Source organism: Argiope bruennichi, chromosome 7, assembly GCF_947563725.1.
Source record: "Argiope bruennichi chromosome 7, qqArgBrue1.1, whole genome shotgun sequence".
NCBI lineage: Eukaryota > Metazoa > Arthropoda > Arachnida > Araneae > Araneidae > Argiope > Argiope bruennichi.
In genome coordinates this window covers 54,214,295-54,235,347 of record NC_079157.1, presented here as the reverse complement: position 1 = coordinate 54,235,347, position 21,053 = coordinate 54,214,295, and the positions used below count along the sequence as shown (strand labels likewise).

Here is a 21,053-nt window from a genome sequence, read left to right as displayed (position 1 = left end):
CGTTCCGAGTTCGAGTCCTGGTTCGGGCATGGTTGTTCTCTTCCTTGTAATTCTATTGTCGACGTCCTGGATTAGGGGTAGCGCGTCTTCCCCGTGATCTAGGCGTTCCGGGTTCGAGTCCTGGTTCGGGCATGGTTGTTCTCTTCCTTGTAATTCTATTGTCGACGTCCTGGATTAGGGGTAGCGCGTCTTCCCCGTGATCTAGGCGTTCCGGGTTCGAGTCCTGGTTCGGGCATGGTTGTTCTCTTCCTTGTAATTCTATTGTCGACGTCCTGGATTAGGCGTAGCGCGTCTTCCCTGTGATCTAGGCGTTCCGGGTTCGAGTCCTGGTTCGGGCATGGTTGTTCTCTTCCTTGTAATTCTATTGTCGACGTCCTGGATTAGGGGTAGCGCGTCTTCCCCGTGATCTAGGCGTTCCGGGTTCGAGTCCTGGTTCGGGCATGGTTGTTCTCTTCCTTGTGTTCTCAACGTGAGGTGCGTGAATGAGCCCCCCTGTAAAAAGGGGCTGTGCAAGCAAGTGTGTGTGCTATCTTCATTTGAGCTAGAAGTCAGATTTCTGTCCTCGGGTGCTCAGGGGTCTTTATCCTAAGAAGCTACTGCGCAAAATTTGGCTTAAAATAGTTGGCAAAATACACAACAAAAAATAAAAACCTAATTCTATTTTGTGGATTATCCACGCTTGCTATTCCATCGATAATCAGTTTTACTCTATTGATGCATAGTAAATCTTCTCCTCTATCTTTCATCTCAAATAGATGAAAGATAGAGTAGTAGATGTATCCTGATAGAGGAGATGGATAAATGCGATGAAATATACAGGAGAAAGTGCTTGCAGATAGAGGGGATAGATAGAGGCGATGAAAGATAGATTAGATAGATATCAGCGATGAAAATTAGAGAAGACAGACAGAGGCGATGAAAGACAGAATAGGAGATGTTTGCAGAGTTGGTCCCCTATTTTAGAGAGACCTATATCTGTCGATGTACAAGGCGTGGAATGTTTTTCCATTTGAGAAGAGACAATATTTTCCTCATTAGCTAGATTTCTAACTTTAAAGATACTTGAGACCTAAGTAAATAACAAAATAAGAGCAAAAAAATTAAATAAAATGATCTAAAATGATCTTCACCTTCAACAATAGTTCCATCTCTTCCTTCACAAATTAACGATGCATTTTTCAATCTCCATCGGAAAAAGTTGCAATCATTGCCTAAAGAAAACAAATTAAGATGAAATTATTCACTGATTTCTATCTTCAAGCTCAGAAAAGTATTAAACAGAAATATAGACATTGGATTTTAATAATAAAAATTATTTAAAAATATTAAAAATGGAGAAAAAAATTAAATAAAAGAATATGATGGTCGAAAAAAAATTTAAATAAAAGAATAAGTTGGTCGAAACAAAAATAATAAAAGTATGAAGCACTAATATAAAATATTCCAAGCAAACTAGGTTTTTAATTACTTTTATTATGCATTTCGATTCGTAAATGATGTTTGGAAATTTTCTCTCAAGCTATTAAAAATTATTTAAATATAATTAAAATTAATAAGTTATAATTAATTTCTTTATCAAATTGGTTTCAACGCTGAAACTGTTTACGTCTTTAGTTTCACTTTGTGAGTTTTGATCAATTATTCATTTTCTTTTCGACATCTCAACAACAAATCGTGATTTTAATTTTATTTTGAACTTAATAAATAGTAAATGCAGGATGATTCTACAGACACGAGACAAACTTCAAGGGATGGTAGAGACTATGAAAACATTTTTTGTATAGGTATGTATGGCCGAAAATTAACCGAAATTAACATTGTTATATAAATAAAACAGGATATAAAGGATATAAAACAAAAAAATAAAGAAAAACATTGTTTATTAACAAAACCATCACAAAGTGATTCCTTTTAATAATGATTCCAATAAATGCTTCAAATTACTACCATTAACAGCAATAGAAACTACACAGCTGTGATTAGTTGATAATGTTGTGGATAGAGGGCGTTAGTGAGCCTGTCTACCCCTGATTTGATGCATCAGCGTGTAAGTGACATTAGCAACTGTGTTTTCGGTAATAATGGGAGATTTTACAAATGGTGAAACGGCAGACATTTATATATTTAATGTACGATGCTAATAATGGGAATGACAGAACAACGTTAGAGCTGTATCATTAATGGTTCCCGAACAGGCGTAAATGGTTCATTCATTCCTCCGGCGGAAGAATTGGAATAAGAATTGTAAAACAAATATGAAAGGAGCCATCTTGAGCACAATGGGTGAAACACCCCACACAAATCGTGTAATGCGAGTCAACTCACACTGTTTGGAGAGTTTTAAATGAGGAACATTTTATCCATTCCATATTCAGAGAGTCCAAGACTTGCAAGCAAGTGATTAATTACCCTATGCATTTAGAATTTTGTTAATGACTTTTAGAACATTTTACGTTGTAACCTGGTTTATTAGTTTACTTGATATTCACAGATTAAGTAACTCTTACACAGAAATCTACTATCAAGGTGAACAGTACTCATGAGCAGGTAAAAGAAAATTCACACGCTACACGGCCATATGCATTGAAGAAACACTTCTGTGGTGAATAGCTTATAAGCCAGTTAACAGCTACGCTACCCGAGCAATTGCTTTTGTATCATGGTCATGTTACTGGACTGCTAACCACAAGGTCCCAGGTTCTATTCTCGCGCATTCCAATTCGCCACATTGGTGATCTCGGACAATGAACCTTCGTACAGTTGTTGTGGCGCCATCTACCCACAGCAAACCAAAGTCGTCATACTCACATGACGCAGCAAATCAAAGTCGTCAGATTCACTTGACGCAGCAACAGCATCAGCAACCACTCACCCACACAAGCTCGCCATAACGCTTGGCGCTACTCAAATGGGTACAGGCGCATTAGAATAACAGCATCACCACTCAACAGCCATATCGTTCGTCTCACCTCCGACTCACTGGAGGGAGAGTCTGCGGTGAATAGCTTATAAAACAGTTAACAGCTACTCTACCCGAGAAATTGCTTTTGTATCATGGTCATGTGACAGGACTGCTCACCACAAGGTCCCAGGTTCTATCCTCGCGCATCACAATCTTCTACACTTCTCTACTCATGTTTGGGCGAGTGCAGTTAACGATTTACTCTTACTCTCATATCTTCTAAAACACGACTCAATCACTCACGTTATTCTATATTTCTAGGAATGGTTTTAGCAAATTTATTGCAGATGTTATCATTGTCTTATGTACTCAAATGTGGTTTCAGAATGATGGTATATCAGCCCATTTCAAAGTGATCGTCTACAATTACCTCGGGGATAGTTTTGCAGAGAGCTGGATGGCGTGGTGGACCAATCCAAAAGTCACTCAAATCGCCATATTTATCAAGAATCGATTCTTATGGAGAAACCTGCTGCCAGATATTTCGGCTATCGTTAGTAAACAAATGTGGTTTCAGAATGATGAAATGCCAATCAACATGAAGTAATGCTCGGAACAATTCACATGAGTATGCAATTGATGAATCGAGAAGACGATTTATCTGGATTTATTTAAGCAATGATGAAGTTATTTAATTTTTCTTTTAAAAAATAATGGAATCAATTAAAAAACTTCGAATTTATTTTAGTTTATTAAAACACTAGAAAAATATGCAATGAGTTTAATTTGATTCACAATGTATTTAATAGACATAATTAACATGTCAGACGATGATTAAAAACTTTTTTTCAATTAAACATTTCTCTGTATGCTAATAAGTTTCATGAAGTAAAAAAAAATCTATAATTAATACTCCAAATATGCAATAAAAATAAGAATAATATTATTTGTATGACAAATTTTTCATTTTTTTAATATAATCATTATTTGAAATATTATTTATATTTTTAAAAAGCTAACATTTTTATTTTTAAACAAATCTCCGTGCGCATACGCACATACGCATTACTAGCATTAAATTCGTATTAATCAAAATTGTTTATTAACATTTTACAGACTCTTATTTTATATGTAACATTTCACTAGTCCCTTAAAGATACATAAACAGGACTTCATTATATTTAAATCAAAATTTTACATGATATACAAAACTACAATATTTTAAAAAAAATAAAGTCAAAATGCAATATTTAAAAAACAATTAAATACAAAATGCAATATTAAAAAAACAACAAATAAATACAAAATGCAATATTAAAAAAAACAACAGATAAATACAAAATGCAATATTAAAAAAAACAACAGATAAATACAAAATGCAATATTAAAAAAACAAATAAATACAAAAATACAATATTTAAAAAGCAAACAAATACAAAAATACAATAATGTTGTCCTTTTGAATTTCAAAGAAAATTAATATCGTTTCTTACATTTAAGAATATATTCTTTAAATCGAGTACTTTTCTTCAAGAATCACATGAAAGCATAAAAAAAATCAAATCAAACTTACTCCAACAAGGTCTCGTCCTCCAGAGTTTAATGGGACATGAATTGGATTCTTGGCTCGAGGAGAACAGAATTTTTCTTGAGCTTGTCTGGTAACCAACTGCAAGGGAAAGAAATATATATACACATATATATATTTGAGTCCAACAGAGCTCTCCAAACCGTTATCGATCTTTCGTTCGAAAATCTAGAATTTACTGAAATTCTATTGAATAAATGTTTACATTAAATGAATTCAGAAAAGTTTCAATTCATGGACTCAATTGATTTTGTGAATGTCTCGTGTGATTTTGTATGGTGACCAACTAGTCAAAAGGATGTGAAGTGTGTGTAGTGAATTCTGGATCTGTTTGGAATACGAATCTAATCAAGAGTAAAGCAAATATTTATATAGAAAAACATGATTTTTGGAAAATAAAAGATTGGTTTATTTTTACGTTCCCATCTTTAATACTTCTTTTTAATTACAACACGTTTCTTTTTTTCTTTTTCCTCAGATTTTCTAACTATCCAGAAAAGCATCAAATAACCATGGCGTCTTCTGTGCAGTAAGGTTTATTTTCGATCTTCTTAAAAGATCTTGACATAAGGGATAAGAGATTAAATAGAAACCTATTTGGATTGACATATTATTTGTATTTTCCATCAGCATAAAGACTTATTAACATTGAAAATATAATAACAATTACAAAATAAGTTTCACAGTGGATTCTCTATCAGTTCTAAGAAAGAGAATCAAATTAAATAATTTATTCCTCAAAATTTTATCTATCCTTAATTCTATCAGAGAACAAGAAATGTAGAGTAATACCAGCAATACCAATTTCAAGAAACGTCAAGGAAAGAAGAAAAATATCCATAATATCCACAAGATAAATATCCATAATATCCACAAGATAAATATCCATAATATCCACAAGATAAATATCCATAATATCCACAAGATAAATATCCATACCTTTTTGTCCAATTCTACAGTTTCTGTGACAGTGACTCCATGGACTCCACTCACTGACAACACAATCACCAGGACAAGGAATGTGACACATTTGCTCTTCTTGCTAGAAAGGAGTAAAGCACGTGGAATTATGAACCCTTAAAATAACAAAATGTAAATAACAGTTTTGTATTAGTTTCAATATGACGTAAAAAGTCAAATTAATTTCTACTGAACGCCAAATACCAGGAAATATTTTTTTTTCTGAAGGGAGGGGGAGATCAGTTGCTGTGACGTTTTTTAAATTGACAGGATTTTTTTTTTTACTGTGACGTAATTTATAGCCAATAAAATGCCATTTTGGATTTTCTTCTCAAATTTTCATTTTTTGAATAAAAACACCCTACCAAGATAAATCAATATTTTATAATTATGATTGGTCAACAATAATTTTCATTTATTATTCAGCGCAAATTTTAATGTTAAGTTAAAGAAGCTTTTATATTCCTGTATTGTCATGCGCCCACATTACCATCTTTAGTTCTAACATTTGGCTTCTTTTGCTATTGTTTGATTGTTTCTAACTCGTTAATTTTTCACTATGAAGCTACACCATCTATAAGAGTAACGAAAGATTAACTGAACACTATCTTTGGCCGATGAAAAACAAGTTTTGAAATTAAAAATAACAATTTTTCATTGAAATAAACAAAAGGAAATCGACCATCACAAAATATAGTACTATCGCAAAATGCATTTATTAAATAAAAATCATATGACTAAGATAAAATTGCTTTGATTTCTTATGACTTTTGATGCTGCGTGAAGCTGTCACAAGAATACTCAGAAATGTTTTTAAAAATTTTCTTTGAATAAAGCAGAATATATAGACATTTGATAATAGTATAATTTCTAATATATGAACCTCTATCAACGAAGGTCTCTCCTAACTGATCTGATATTTGGATTACGAATTGTTCTTCCATTTAAAAAAAAATTACCAAATTTTTCCTAAATGGCTGTTAAAGTTGGCACTGAATTACAATTTTCAGCATGCGAAGAGCTGAAATCGCCACATGCACACAATTAAATAGAACGAGTGTAAGACCCATCATGTGCATATATGGGATGCGGAAAACCCGTCATTAAGTGATCTTTTATAAATAAAGAAACGATTTAGATGAGAAAAAATAAAAATAAAAATAAACGAATTCCATTATTAATCGATTTAATAGAAATATGAGTAAATTTCATACATTTTCATGGGGAAAGAATGGCACTCTAAACGCAGTGGGAAATTTTCTATTGTTAAACAGCAGAAAATATTCTTTTGGTCACTCTTTTTAAAAAATATTCTTTTGTCCAGATTACTTTGTAAATATTCCTTCATCAGTAAATAAATTGTTTTTATGTAAGAAAAGAAATTTACATTCAAAATTAATAAATTCAAAAATTCATGCAAAAATTTGTTAAAATTTCTTTAAGTGGTAATATTTTCGAGCTCGCTACTATAATGTTTAAAAAACAATTTTTGAAAACAATTATCAGAAAATATTTAAAATCTACTTCTCTATTAAACCAGTTTTTGATTATCTTAGGTTATTAGATGTTAATAATTTCAGATAATCGAAGTTGTACTGAAACTGTCTTTAAAAGTCAAAACCAGCCGTAATACTATTTATATTTTTGCGAATGTGCGGGTTCTTTCGATTTATTAGTCGATGAAGAAACAGCCTTTAAATAACGAACCACGACTTTTATTAAACACAAAGTCATGAATACACAGACAACAAATACACAGCCGAGACTAACGCACGCAACACACAGCAGCACACTACAACAAATAATAATAACAACCACAGCACACAAAGCGGCCAGACAGAATTCAGCAGGAGGAAGGAATCTGCGTAGCTGTTATCTGTTATTTCTCCAAACACCTGCAATTCTCCACTGTCTCCTCGCTTTAGCTGTATCCAACTGTCGACTCACAACTACACGACTGGCTACTCCACACACGACTCGATGCTGCTGCTATAATAAACTCCAGAATTCGGCACACAGCTCAATTCTCCAAACGCTTGAGCTGCATACAACTTTTGCGCTTCCCTGGACTGACCCAACTAATTAGTTGTTAACTCTCTATGCGACTCTAAACCTTTCGGCACTCTTTCCACGGTTGTTTTCAGCTTAGACTGTTGGCCTTTTATAATTTCTGCAGCCGGGCAGAGAAAATTCTGGAACAATCAGGCATATCTGGGTTCCTATTGGCTCTATCGCCAAAATTCTAGAAGATTCCCATATTATCTATTCTGTTGCCAAAGTCGCCAAGTTTATCACCAAGCTCAAGGATCATTAATTCGGCACCCAATCAGCATTCAACAGAGCTCACCGTAAATGGTTTTTCAATCGATTGAACTAATCGTGCTGGGAAGCAACATTACAGATATGTAACAATATGCATCATTTATTTCTTGAATATTTTCCTGCAAAAATATTGTATAAATATTGAATTAATTTTTTAATGAACTTACGCTGTCTTCTTGCGCCAAAATTAGCCACGAGGGATCAAGCCAATTGTCCGTCGGGAAGGTGAGATTGAGGGTAAGACAGAACATCTTGTCTACTTGAAGCCCATCGTAACGAATGCATTCGACGAGACGTCGACGGACACCATATCCACAATCGCCATACTGAAATGAGAAAATATAATATATTAAGAAAAAAAAAATGATAAAAGCATCATAGCATTCAATTAGGGCGATAGCACCGTATATACAATCACCATACTGAAATGACCTTAGTAGTACGCAAATATTGTGCAATGTTGTATGGCATTGATCAGTATTTGTAATATTGTATAAAATTGTTGAATATCATATAATATAGCACAATACAGTATAATATTGTGGAACATGATGTGTTGCCTAGGGAGGTAACCAGCGGGAATTATACTTCTAAAACTTTCTCGCATACTCACTAAAAAAAAGTGTTATCTCCCCCCTCCTTCCCGCTCACCACCACCGCCGCATATAAGTGTAGAAGACATTCGGTAAGGCAGCGAATGAATAAAAGATTTGAAATATTGATCTTTAGATTGAATCTAGCATTTAAATTGAATCTATGGTGTCATTTTTAGGTTTACTCCCAGGAATATGCTAGATCCATAAGTACCCGAAATTAGAATATGTATTTTGGACACCTTTTTTCCCCCAAACGATTTAGAACAAATCTGACATAGGATTAGCTATAACTGTAGCCACAAGATCACATATCAAATTTCACTTATTTATATCATTGCACTTTTGAATTATTACATTTACATGAATGCGAGAGTGCCGACCAACATACGGCTAACCATTTGGAAGTTTTGGTTCAAAATTTGATAATAATCTATATTTCAGAAGCTAAACTTTTGTATCAATTTTTTTTATCTACCTCTTTAAGCTTTGTAATTATCGCTTTCAGATAGCTGGACATTCATATTTCTTCGAATTATATTTCATTCGAATATGAATACAATTGAATATATTCATAATAAGTAATTATAAATAAGTTATATTCTTATAACGAATATCTAATAACTTATTACGAACATATTCCTATAACAAACATCTTCGTTAATAACTTATTACGAACATCTTTTTAATTGGATCTTAATCGTTTTTTCCAAACGGTTGGTTTTAAAATGAAATAAAAACAACTCACCTCCAGATCACAAGGAGACCATTCTGAATGTTTCCAGTGGTAACATGCCTTGAAAGGACAGGGCTTCTTTTGCTCTAATTCTGGCGAGCAAGGTTGACCGGCGTCACTGGGTTTCTGTAGAACGCAACGCGTTCGTGTCATCACTCCTGAAAAGATGAGTAACGAAAAGAATCATGAAATATACCTCAAATATGCAGGATGATTAAAAATTGTTCAGACAAAATGAAGATCTAATCAGTTTTATGGATATATATGAAATAGGGTCCCAAAAGATCCAGGAAGCATAAACTTCTATTAAGGTGCATAAAGCAAAGGAAAGGAGTCTTAATTATTCATTAAAAAACATTCGAATTTTTTTTTTTTACATTTAGATCAGTAATACAAAGAAGTTCTCAAATCTTTGCAAGGCGTACTGGTACATTAAACTGTGTTGAATAAAACACATTCACAAAATTTCCAGAATGCTATAGGAAAAATCAAGCTCTCTATATTCTCTTTTTACGATACATATCAACTAGTTCACGGTATATGAACGTTTTTAAATACTCATGAATTTAATACACGACAGAAGAAGACTTAGTTTACCTACTTTATATTTTCAATAAAACATCCTTTGGCTTACTTAAATGGTGTTTGTGTCACTAAGTTCTTGTATTATTGTTTTTTATGCATTGTATTTGATCTTTTATTATATAAATGCTATTTCTTAGTGTCTCGTATAAAGATGCTACGTCATGTATAAATAATTGACATGGCAAATGATACGAGCAGTAGACAATGCTTTAAATATTACTATAGACGATTAGTACTTTAAAAAAGAAACATTTATAAAATATAATAGAGAAAAAAAGCTCGAAAAAGTCTTAGAAAATACTTTAAAAATCGAACAAAAAAATCTTGGAATGGAAATAAAAATAATAAATTTCAAGTTGATTAATTTGTAAGATCAGATGATATTTAGCAAATGAAATAGCTGTAAAGTTTTGTAATCATCCGTCTATTTCTCTTTTTAAACAGAATAAACAAATTGTAGAACATCCAATCAGTTGTCTTTTCAGAGTACCACAAATAACCTCAATTTCCGAAACAAAGGACAGAAACTCCGAGTGTGGCTAAATTACTATTACTTTTATCCTATTTGTGCATAGTTTTTACTATATTATGTCTGAATAATATTTTCAGATACAATGTATCGAAATATAATTTAGGAAGGAACTGATACGCAGAACATAATATCGAAAATCAGAGGTTTTTTTTAGTTTTAGTTATATTAACGTCCCGTTGTAAAGCAACACTAGGGCTATTTTTGGGACGGACCTCGTAATTTTGATCCGCGGTCGGATGACGAGGACGACACCTGACATGGCACCCCCCTCTCCACACCACACCATACCAGCGGGAGGACGTTTGGCATGACGGATTTAACGTGCAACAGACCCCCCTACACGACGGTTCTTCAATGAAATCGGGTCTCGAACCTGAAAACCTACGACTCACAAGCCGGCACCTTACCACCGGACCACCGCGGTCGTTCCGAAAATCAGAGGGGGGAAATTCTTGTTATTCGGTAAATATCTAACAAATAATTAATTAATTTATACGGGTAGCGATTTATTTCTGTAAAAGATAGAGGCACGGTTATTGAAAATTGCTGTCCATTATTGGACTTAAAAATATTGGCTGACAAAAAGAAAACGAACATTAAATATTGTGTTTTATTACGAAAACACCTTCGAAAAATTTGTTTTTATAAAATTGCGCTGGTGCACAACGGCCGGTTCCACGAAGTTAACACTAGATTTTTTTAATTGCACCCAGGTCAATCATCAACACATAAATCAACACAAGCTAGTCTTTAAACAACTTTTTTGCTGTTTCTGAGAAATTTTGAAATTGAAATATAAAAAAATACAAGTAGGTGGTGCTCATGGCTATCATAGTCAAGTAGATGTAGAGCGCTTATGAATATAGATGAAAAATTAACTGTATTAGAATGATATTACGACATCTGAACTCTGTTGTATCCAGTCAACGATATACAAGTCTATTGATTTTCAAGAATAAAAACTAAATTTAAGGTAACGTTTAGCGAATTCTGAGGAGATCATACAAAAATGTGATGAAACAAGATTTTAAATACTGGGTCCCAGGAATGTTTTAAAGAATTTTACAAACATTCTTTGTGGCAATATGGCTTTAATTTATTTTTAAAAATAATAAAGCACAATCCCTCTCCATCTCCAAACATTCTCCAGTAGGATGATTACGGGCTATTGATTGAGATCATTCCTTAATTGCTCTTTATTCTCCCAAAATTGGTTCAAATAATTGAAGATTCATAGAACTGCATTTCGGATAGTTAGAGTTTGTCTGTTCACTGAAAACTGAATTGATCGTCAGATCCATTTCTAGTAATGTCTTGAATTTAATGCTGAATATATTTTTCTGTTGTTGTTTCTTATGGAACTTGGAATGGACGAGCCCGCTGTTACGAAGACCGCGATTTTAAGCCGGTGGGGGAGCGTCACTTCTTTTTATAGTAGCGCCATCTAGGGCCAAGAGAACGACTTAGCTACACAAGTCACAACCATTTTTACGGGGCGGATTTCATTCACCTGATCGTAATTTAGACCTGAATCAGAGAACGATCACCCTTGATCTAGTACCCCCAGTGGTATTACTCTCGACATGGAGGACTTTATGACCACGACAGATTTATACGCGCGTCAACCACCAAGAACGCGGGGAATCTTTGGCCGTCGGGGTTCGAACTCGCAATCTAAGGGGCGCGAACCCAACGCTCTACCAACCAGGCTATCCCGGCCTTTCTGATATAATGAGTAGTTAATGTAATAGAGTTACAATGCTTACCAGGTTGACCGCAAGGTGAACAGGAACTTTCATTCCAAGCAGACCATTCGGACAGCACACAATCGACTGGACAATCAATGTAGCATGGCTTAGACATGGGCTCATTCGATGAAAGGGACTTGTGATTCTGTGTAGATATTACATATTGTATATTAAATTTTATTAAACAGTACAAATCTTCATTCTATAAATTTCATTCTTCTTATAATTTTTAAATATAAAATGCTTGCTTCCCTCATGCATTCATTAAAAAAAAATCAAGATTGCGCATGATTAAAAAAAATAGCTATAGAGAGAAAAAGCAGCAAATAGAACAAATCTGGTCCCTTTTCAATTCTAACTGTTGTCATCTCAAATCTAAATATACATAGTAATAATGAAAATCAGCAGATGCTTCTGCTCTTAAGTGTATATCATTAAAATCTTTTTTTTTCAAGCACCAATGAATCATGAAAAAAGTCATGAGTAGAGAATAAAATGAATTTATCACCAAAAGTTAGGCACAATCATGATTACTTTCAGACATAATCGTCGTAAGGATTCATTTGTGATATTGATGGATCAAATTTCCTAACGTATCTTTGGAAAACGTTATCACAATTGATGTAAGACGGATCTGAAAGTTTCTTTGAAGCTTATCATTTGTCTGCATTTTTTTTTTTTTGGCATCATAGCCAGTTCTTCCATTTCAGGAAAGAAGTGAAAATCATTCGGCTCTAAGTCTTATTCTCTAGGAAAAGGCTGAAGATAATAAACATAACCATCGTGAAGATTTATATATTTAAAGAAAAGAAAATCTTGTTTAATGAGTTACGTTCAATTATGATCAGTGCGTTCAAAAGAATGAACGTATTCACTTTAAACAATAAGTGGTGCGTCAATACCAGGCACCGAGCTGGCCGACCAGCATACTGAAATTCAGATTTTGCAGGGAAATGCTTGGACAATCCTGCTCCATATACTTTTCTTTAAAAATGCGAAGAACTTCCAGATTAAAGAGGAATTTCAAAAGAAAGTAAAATTCAACTTACAATCCTGGAGACAACATTTCTCGAAGAAGGGATCGCAAATCTGATTCAACGATGTGATAAATATACATAAATCCTCATGGCGATTATGTCTAAAAGCAATCATGATTATGCATAACTTCTAATTACATATTCATTTTGTTCTCCATTGTTGAATTTTTTATGGCTAATCGAAGTTTTACAAAGAAAAAAAAAGACTCTGATAATTTCAGAAGCATTAAAGAAAAGCATAAATATCAATTCATTGTTATAGTTATTATGTGTACATGCTAATACGACAAAAATTCCTGATCTCATTATGTTGCAGAAAAAAAATGAATAAAAATATTATACGTTTATTTAGCGTTTCCTTTGAAGTAATTAATCTGAGCAAGAAGATATTTTTGTCGCCACTGTATATACATATATTTAAGTGAAATGTCATCTTCAATTTGCGTTAATTTAAAAATAAATTTGTGGATTAAAATTCGTCGATTGAATAATTTATTAATTAAACACGTAAGCAACTGACCAAGGTCATAAGCAATTAAAAATCAGTACAATCTTTAGCGATCAGACATCTTGTGTAACAAAATAAAAAGCAGTCCTATTATATAACTGCGCCTCTGAACTTTTAAAAGAAAATTCAGCAACGAAATTTCAGATATTATTAACTCATCTAATTATTAATTATACAGAAAAACCAATTCAATGGTTGTTCTAATAATACGCACTTTCTCACACTGCACAGCGTCCACTTGCCTCCCGTCGCTCCTCATACACTGAGCGGGTCTTTTCTGGACGCCCTCTCCGCACAGCGCCCCTTCCGCCAACACGCAGGATCCCCAGGGCTGAGGGACGAAATCGTGCTCATGGCACGTCTCATTCAAGATGCAGTGAGTGCGGAAGACGAGCGGTGGGCAGGGGTCAGCGGTGGAGTTGGGCTGTCTCAACACAGTTCTTCTCATTTCCAAGTAATTCTCCTTCGAACAAGGCTGCAAAAGATATTAAAAACATATAAAACTATTATTTTAAGTAAATTTAAAGTTTAATATCCGATTAAAACACACAGCAGCTCGATTGTGACGGTTGCAAACCTGCAGTTTGTAGTGATTGCAAAATTTCATTTTATGAATTACTAGCCGCCTTTGGTGACCAGTCGGCTCGCCAATCTTAATGTTCGTATAAATTTTAATAATTAAATATTTTACGCAATTCCTATTTTAATAGATTCTTAATCAAAATATTTTAAAACTTCAAATTTTAATAGTCATATAATTCACTCATAATTTATAAAGGCCTTCAGTCATAACGTAGTATGTATCTCTCTTATTTTCTGTTAGCACCGTAGAATTTATGCTTTAAATTAAAGTGGAAAGAATGAATCTGAAATTAATATAATAACATTTTTTACTGAAACAAAGCATTTTTTTTATAATATGATTACTGATAACAGAGTCACTGAGCGTTTAAACTTTATGGGCACTAAGGAATATCTTTCTTAATTTATGTAATATCTCAAGAATTGGTCAACAAAATTTTCTCAGATTCATCATGAACAGATCGATTAATTAACAATGTTTAATTTTAAATGCATCAAACACTAAGAAAATAAAATGAATCGTTTAAAATAATCGGTCGAAAACAGGTTTAAAAAAACTACTTAAAAAACGATGTACTTAAAACTATAAGCATATACAAAAAATATATAACTAACATAAATACAATTTAATTACAAAAGCATGCAACTAACCTAAAAATAATCAAGAATCATCCGTTGATAATATTGTCAACAATCAGAACACAATGCGCATGCGTGAATTTTCAACGCGTTACGGTAACGCAAATGCGTGAATTTTTCTACGCCAGTTGGGGTAACGCTATGCAGATTAGACATTTTTAATTACCTTTATTCTGTGTTATTTTAATTCAAAAGTACTTCAGAAGGAATCTGAAAGATCGATTAATTAACGTTTCTTTTTAAATGCATCAAACATTAAGAAAATTAACAGAATCCTTTGAAATAATCTGCCGAAAATTTCTCAAGCCTATCCTCTTTAGCGTGGGGAAAAAACTGAAGCCTTACTAATTTGGTGGTGGGGAAAATGGAAGATTTTTTGGGAGGAAAGTTAGTTTTTAATTAATAATTAAAATTCTAATTAAAATTTCAAAAAAGGGAACCCAGGTGCACATTCCCGACCTCTAAGGTATACATGTACCAAATTTGATAGCTGTAGGTCAAATGGTCTTTTCTGTAGAGCGCCAACACACACACACACACTGAGCTTTATATCTAAGTATAGATTAATCATATTATCCACGGCTGTTTGCTCTATTTATTTGTAAGAAAAAGCATAATAATAATAAATGCCTTAAAAGTATTGAATTTTTATATTAAATTTCTTAAGTGTTTTTAGGGCCTTTTGTCCAGTGATAATAATTTATTAATTATTACTTTAAAGCTTTAGGGTAAACGAAAATGTTAGTTTAGCCATAGAGCAGATAATATGTAATAAAAACTCATACACTTGTGAAGTAAAATAAAATCTTATTCAGTTAACTCAAACTAAAAAAAAATTTAAAAGATGGAACGTCAACTGGATGTAATAAAAATTTGAAAATTGCTATGTTGAGAAAGATTTTGTAATTAAAAATTTGTAAAAATTTTGTAATGAAATTGCTATGTTATAAAAACTGCTATGTATGAGACAAAATTAGGTCAAACAATTAAAGGAATTACAACAAATTCAAAAGACAGTATTTATTCACTGCACGTGCATATTAACATTTTGATTTTCTTCTCTGAGTAGTAAAAATAAAAATTTCTGCATAACATTAACATTAAAGTGTGCGATTGACTTAGTGAAATGAGTTTAATATTTTGTTTGAGTAATTTGTTCAGAAGCTAGGGTGGAAAAATATATATTTTTTCAATCACTTTTATAAAGTCACAGAAACTTTTAACAGCCAAGTTAATCCTTCATATCATGACTTATTTGTGAATAGAAATCCATTATCCGTTGCGAAGCCATGTTCTCTTCTTCCATCGATACTTATATATACTCAATTCACTTTATTTTGTGAAGATCCATAAGATATAATTATTTAAGACTCATGTATTTAGATATTTACTTAACATCTTTTTTTTTTACCGATTCAGTCCGAATTCAACGTAAATATGCAATTTAGGAGCCAAGACCAGAAATAAAATTTCATTTATGTACCTTGCTGTGTTTCTGAGACTATCAAATTCATAAACAAGAAAAAATAGTTAGACAGATAGACGATCAATTTTTAGGTTGATTCGATCCAAAAATTGATATAGATCTACAAAAACGGCAAGAAAACCATATAAGAAATTCATTTCGTTTGAAGGGTATTTGGGTTATCATATACAAACTGGACGAACAGACAGACAGTTTTTATCAATTTTTAGACACATTTCGTCCAAAAATTGATAGAACTTTTTACCAAAGTTCTAAGTTTCTATCAACTTTAAACCAAATTTCATTTGCCCATCATGTTCCATTTACAAGTTATCTTGTTCAAATACAGGTCGCCATAATCCAAAAAGTGTTCTATTCTTTATTTTACAAGATATATTTACAGGAAGGAAGTCGAACAACGAATTCCGGAGTATCAGAAGGTTTTTATTGCGCAGAAGATGTGTTACCTTTGACAATGCTATTTGCTGACGTTGACATTGGCAAAGTTATTTGCAGATATTGTCATTTCGTTTTGTAGATAAAATTCAGTGAATCTTATTTCTCCACAGCGTTTCCTATTTGAACGTTCCTGTACAAAGCAGTAAAAATAATACTAATTCATGTGTTAATTTTATTTTGCAACAATTCGAACTTTATTTGAATAAAGAATTGAGAACTGTTCCTGTTGGTTGAATTCAACTAAAATTAACTCATAATAATAATATTAATTTCAAATTAATATTATTGTTCTTCTGTAATATTAATTTGAAAATATGAAAAGAAGTACATGAAATTGTGAAATTCAGTATAAGAGAAGATAAAATCTATGAAATAGCCGTCGAGCTTTCTCTTTGAAAAATAAATTCCCAGATGATGATATGATTATAAAGGTGATAGTTTATATAAAAAACAAAGGCATTAATTTACAGGCCTAGAAATTATCATTTAAAGAAGTGTACAGTAGTACAAAAAATTCAAAAACAGATCACAACGAAGATGACTTGAAACAACGCATCCACGTCTAATTTTAAATTGTTATTTTTATTGAATACGCTTAGTTCGTTTTAATAAAATTATTTTGAAATTTAAAAGAAAATTTTGCCTTTAAATAGCGAAATAAATTCCAATTAAATAAAAATATTTTTTCTAAAAGTTAATTTTTTTTTCGATGATAGTGTAACACCACATTATGAAATAAGTACACTGAATCATTTTCAACAAGGATCTAAGGAAGTCAATAACAAGCCGGAAATCACGTTTGCTTTTTAAAATTGTAAGCAATTAGATTTATTCTACTTAATCTAAATTCCGAGTTATTAAACTGAGAAATAAAAGGTTGTCTTACTTCTGAGCATTTCTTTGTGATGGTCCACGGTGAAACGACGCACTCTCCTGGGCAGTGCAGCCGGCATGAAGATATGGAAGATGGTTTCAACAGTGGGTCACACTTGGAATCTTCCACTTCTTCTTCTGTCCATTTATCGAGGCACCTATCAAAACAAAACATTATCTGCATAAACTACTCATTCCGTAACTGGTATTTCAATGTGCTTATACAGAGAAGGTGATAATTTACTGCACCACGTGGCAATCTACTTTATAAAATAATTAGGGAAGTTAATGAATTGGTGCCCAATCATTGATTAACTTCATCAATTTTTATTTCATTTAGACTTGTCCAACTAATTCGTCGTTGACTCACTATACGACTTTATATGATTGACTTCGGCTCAGCATAGGCCTTTCATAGCTTCCGAAGCAGGGTAGGAAGGTTCTCGGAAAATCAAGCATAACTCGTCTCCTAATGATTCTATCGCCAAAATTTCAGAAGATTCTAATATTATCCATTTTGGCGCGAATTCGTCGCCAAGCCCAGGGGTCTTTGATAAGGCATCCGATAAGCATTCAATAGATTGTAAAATGGTCTTTCTTACGATGGAACTAATCATTAAGAAGCAACATTATAGACTAATAAGTGTATGCATTATATCGTATATATGTTTCATATATGGTATATATTAATGTCATCGCTAATCCCATGGTTCTTTCAATTTTTAAGATAAATCTAAAAAACACTACTTATACTGTATGGCGAAAAACCATGACATTGTCCCCTAGCCACAACCATAAGGCAATTTCGAAACTTTTTTTTTGACTCTTAGAAACGTTATCAATGATCATCTGTCCTCTCACAGCCAAAAGTTTTTAAACATAATTGTGGTTCTATGGATGGTACTCCAAAAACTTTCTAGCTAATCCTTGCGTCCACTCCCCATGATTGGGCACTTGTCAAGCAATCAGATTTAGGGTTTTCAGTTTTCATCTGTTTGGATTCATGCAAAGTTCCTCAGCGTCGGAGTTCTATGAGGCAGAGATTTACAAACTGAAATCTCTGACTCAGTCATGAATGCCAGTTATGTCAGAAAGTAATGAATTAGAAACATTTTCTTATCCATTTCATATTATATTCATTACATTTTTTTATTATTGTGCATTTCATATTATCTTTCTTATATATTTTTATTACTTAAAATTATATGTATTATTTCGTAATACCTTCTTGAATTTTCTTGCTTTGTTTAATCCAGATTTTGAAAATCTAATTTTTGGTTGCCCATAATGAAAAAAATTTATAATATAAATTGATAATATGGATTTAAATTTATGGATTATAATTTATACACTGCGTAAAAAAAGTAGAAGGACACTTGATTTTGTAACAATAACCGAAAAATATTTTATTTTTACTAAAATTTTTTGTTAGAAACATTTAACAAATATTTCAAAAATACAATTTTGACATCAGAATTATGATGTTCAAACATAAAATATTAATGGCAACAAAAATAGTTTCTCTTTTTTGAAACTTTGTAAAAAAAGTAGAAGGACAGCATTATAATCAATGAAAAAATAGTGACTTTAATAAGGAATGGTCTTCCCATTGGCCTTTATAACTTCAAATATTCTGTTTGGAAGTGAATTGTATAGAGTTTGAATTTCAGTTTGACAAAAATTGTCCCACGAGTCATTCAATGCTTCTCGAAGCTGAGTTTTCGAATCAAATTGCCTTCCATCAGCATAAACTCGACGAACTAGCATTGTCCAGATGCTTTCCACTATATTAAGGTCAGGACTTTTGGCTGGCCATGGTAAAACATCCACATTATTTGTTAGGAACCAATTTTTGACTCCAGTCGCGGTGTGAATGGAAGCTCCGTCTTGCTGAAACTTCCACTCTTCGCCACCCATGTCAGAGGCATAAGGAAGAAGCTCGGAATTCAGCACTTGAATGTAGTCTGTAAGTTTTTACCTACTATTTAAGAAAACCAGACTTGTCCTTCCTCCGTATCCAACAGCCAACCAAACCATTAACCTCCCTCCTCCCATTTGTCGTGTTGAATAGTATTTGCCTTCAGTCCCCAGACAATGCCAGTAGTGCTGATATCCGTCTGAACCGTCTAAGTTAAATTTCTTTTCATCGGAAAATATCACAGAAGTCCATTCTGTAGTTCAGGACATGTGCTCCTTAGCCCACGCTAAACGGTTATCAATGTGATCTTGTTTACACTTAGGATGATGTTTCCGTTTCTTGAAAATGAATTTTTTAAATCTTTTAATATAGTTGTAAACTGTTTGTTTCGTCACATGATTAAGTCCTGCTTGATTTCTTGCCTTTGAAACACTTCCTTTGTTCTTCTTCAGCACACGAGCAAGTTTTCTTTCATCACGTGATGTTAACTTCTTCGGTCTACCAGTCTTCTTTTTATTTCCATTTTTATAAGGATTTCTGATAAAGTTTGAAATTGTATTGGGGCTCACCTGCAACAATCGAGCAATCTCTCTGACACCTTTACCATCATTTTGATATGCGGAAATTTGCCCTTTTTGCAAATCGTTCAAAGGTATTCCTTTAGGCATTTCTGAGAACGGAGAAACAACGTAACTTTTAAACAAATTAGATTTTTTTGACAGAAAAGGATAAACAAAGTACAAAATTACTATTTACATAAAGAACAACTCACTAAATTAAATATATTAGCAAGTGTCCTTCTACTTTTTTTACGCATTGGAAATTATATATACTAATTTTCTTAATAATATTAGTGGTAGATGTTTAATTTTTGCCTAAAATGAAAACAAGGGTCATTAAACTAAATCTGCATAAATATCTGGTAGTAAGGAGAAAATAAGAGATATTAATTGGCAAAAAGACACTGTCCTTCTACTTTTTTTACGCAGTGTAATATGAATATAAATTGAATGGATCCGAATGGATAATTTAAAACAAAGCAGTAGTCTAGTGAATTAAGAATGATACAGGTGCGAAACAAGAAAGGATGGTTATGAACTCCACTTTGGAAAAAAAAGGCACTGCAAGCAGGTTGACTGATAAATAATTTTCCTGACAATCTTCCATGAGAAAAGAAATTATACATATTCATTTTGAAGTTCTCCTGAAAAATGTAACACCTTTGATACCATGTTCCGCCAAGGTTGCTTTGAATTACCTACGTCTCACTTCTAATTTGTCGTAAGTCTTTAGCTCGTGGACTTGATTATCCCTTTCGCGACGGGCGTGTGATATATGCATCACCAGTGGACGCCTCCCACAGCCGGGTTTACCACCAATGCATTTCTGAAAATCGAATTCATGGGACGGTGATGCATATGTGCATATTAAACTGGGATAATTTTTAAACGCCAGTAGATGGCTCCCTGTGTCCATTACTTTTGAAATAAATATGGTTTTGGTATCTTGACCTTCAGTTTGCTCATATTCAACTTCTCTTCGGTATTTTACTCATCAGCTGTTGCGGGGAGGGGGGTAAGAATTATGTAAATAAACAGAGTTGGGT

The 21,053-nt window shown here is 32.9% G+C and overlaps 1 protein-coding gene across 1 annotated transcript in view; it reads right to left on the bottom strand.

Annotated features, from left to right (window-relative positions):
• LOC129975377 (thrombospondin type-1 domain-containing protein 7A-like) overlaps nt 1-21,053 on the bottom strand; it is a 610,131-nt gene that overhangs the window by 34,782 nt on the left and 554,296 nt on the right. The window contains exons 22-29 of the mRNA XM_056088439.1: nt 17,543-17,687; nt 13,726-13,986; nt 11,985-12,111; nt 9,114-9,259; nt 7,940-8,098; nt 5,430-5,532; nt 4,476-4,571; nt 1,131-1,211 (exon numbers count right to left, since the gene is read on the bottom strand). Coding sequence (XP_055944414.1) covers nt 1,131-1,211; nt 4,476-4,571; nt 5,430-5,532; nt 7,940-8,098; nt 9,114-9,259; nt 11,985-12,111; nt 13,726-13,986; nt 17,543-17,687 — 1,118 coding nt within the window. The remainder of the gene's footprint in view (nt 1-1,130; nt 1,212-4,475; nt 4,572-5,429; nt 5,533-7,939; nt 8,099-9,113; nt 9,260-11,984; nt 12,112-13,725; nt 13,987-17,542; nt 17,688-21,053) is intronic.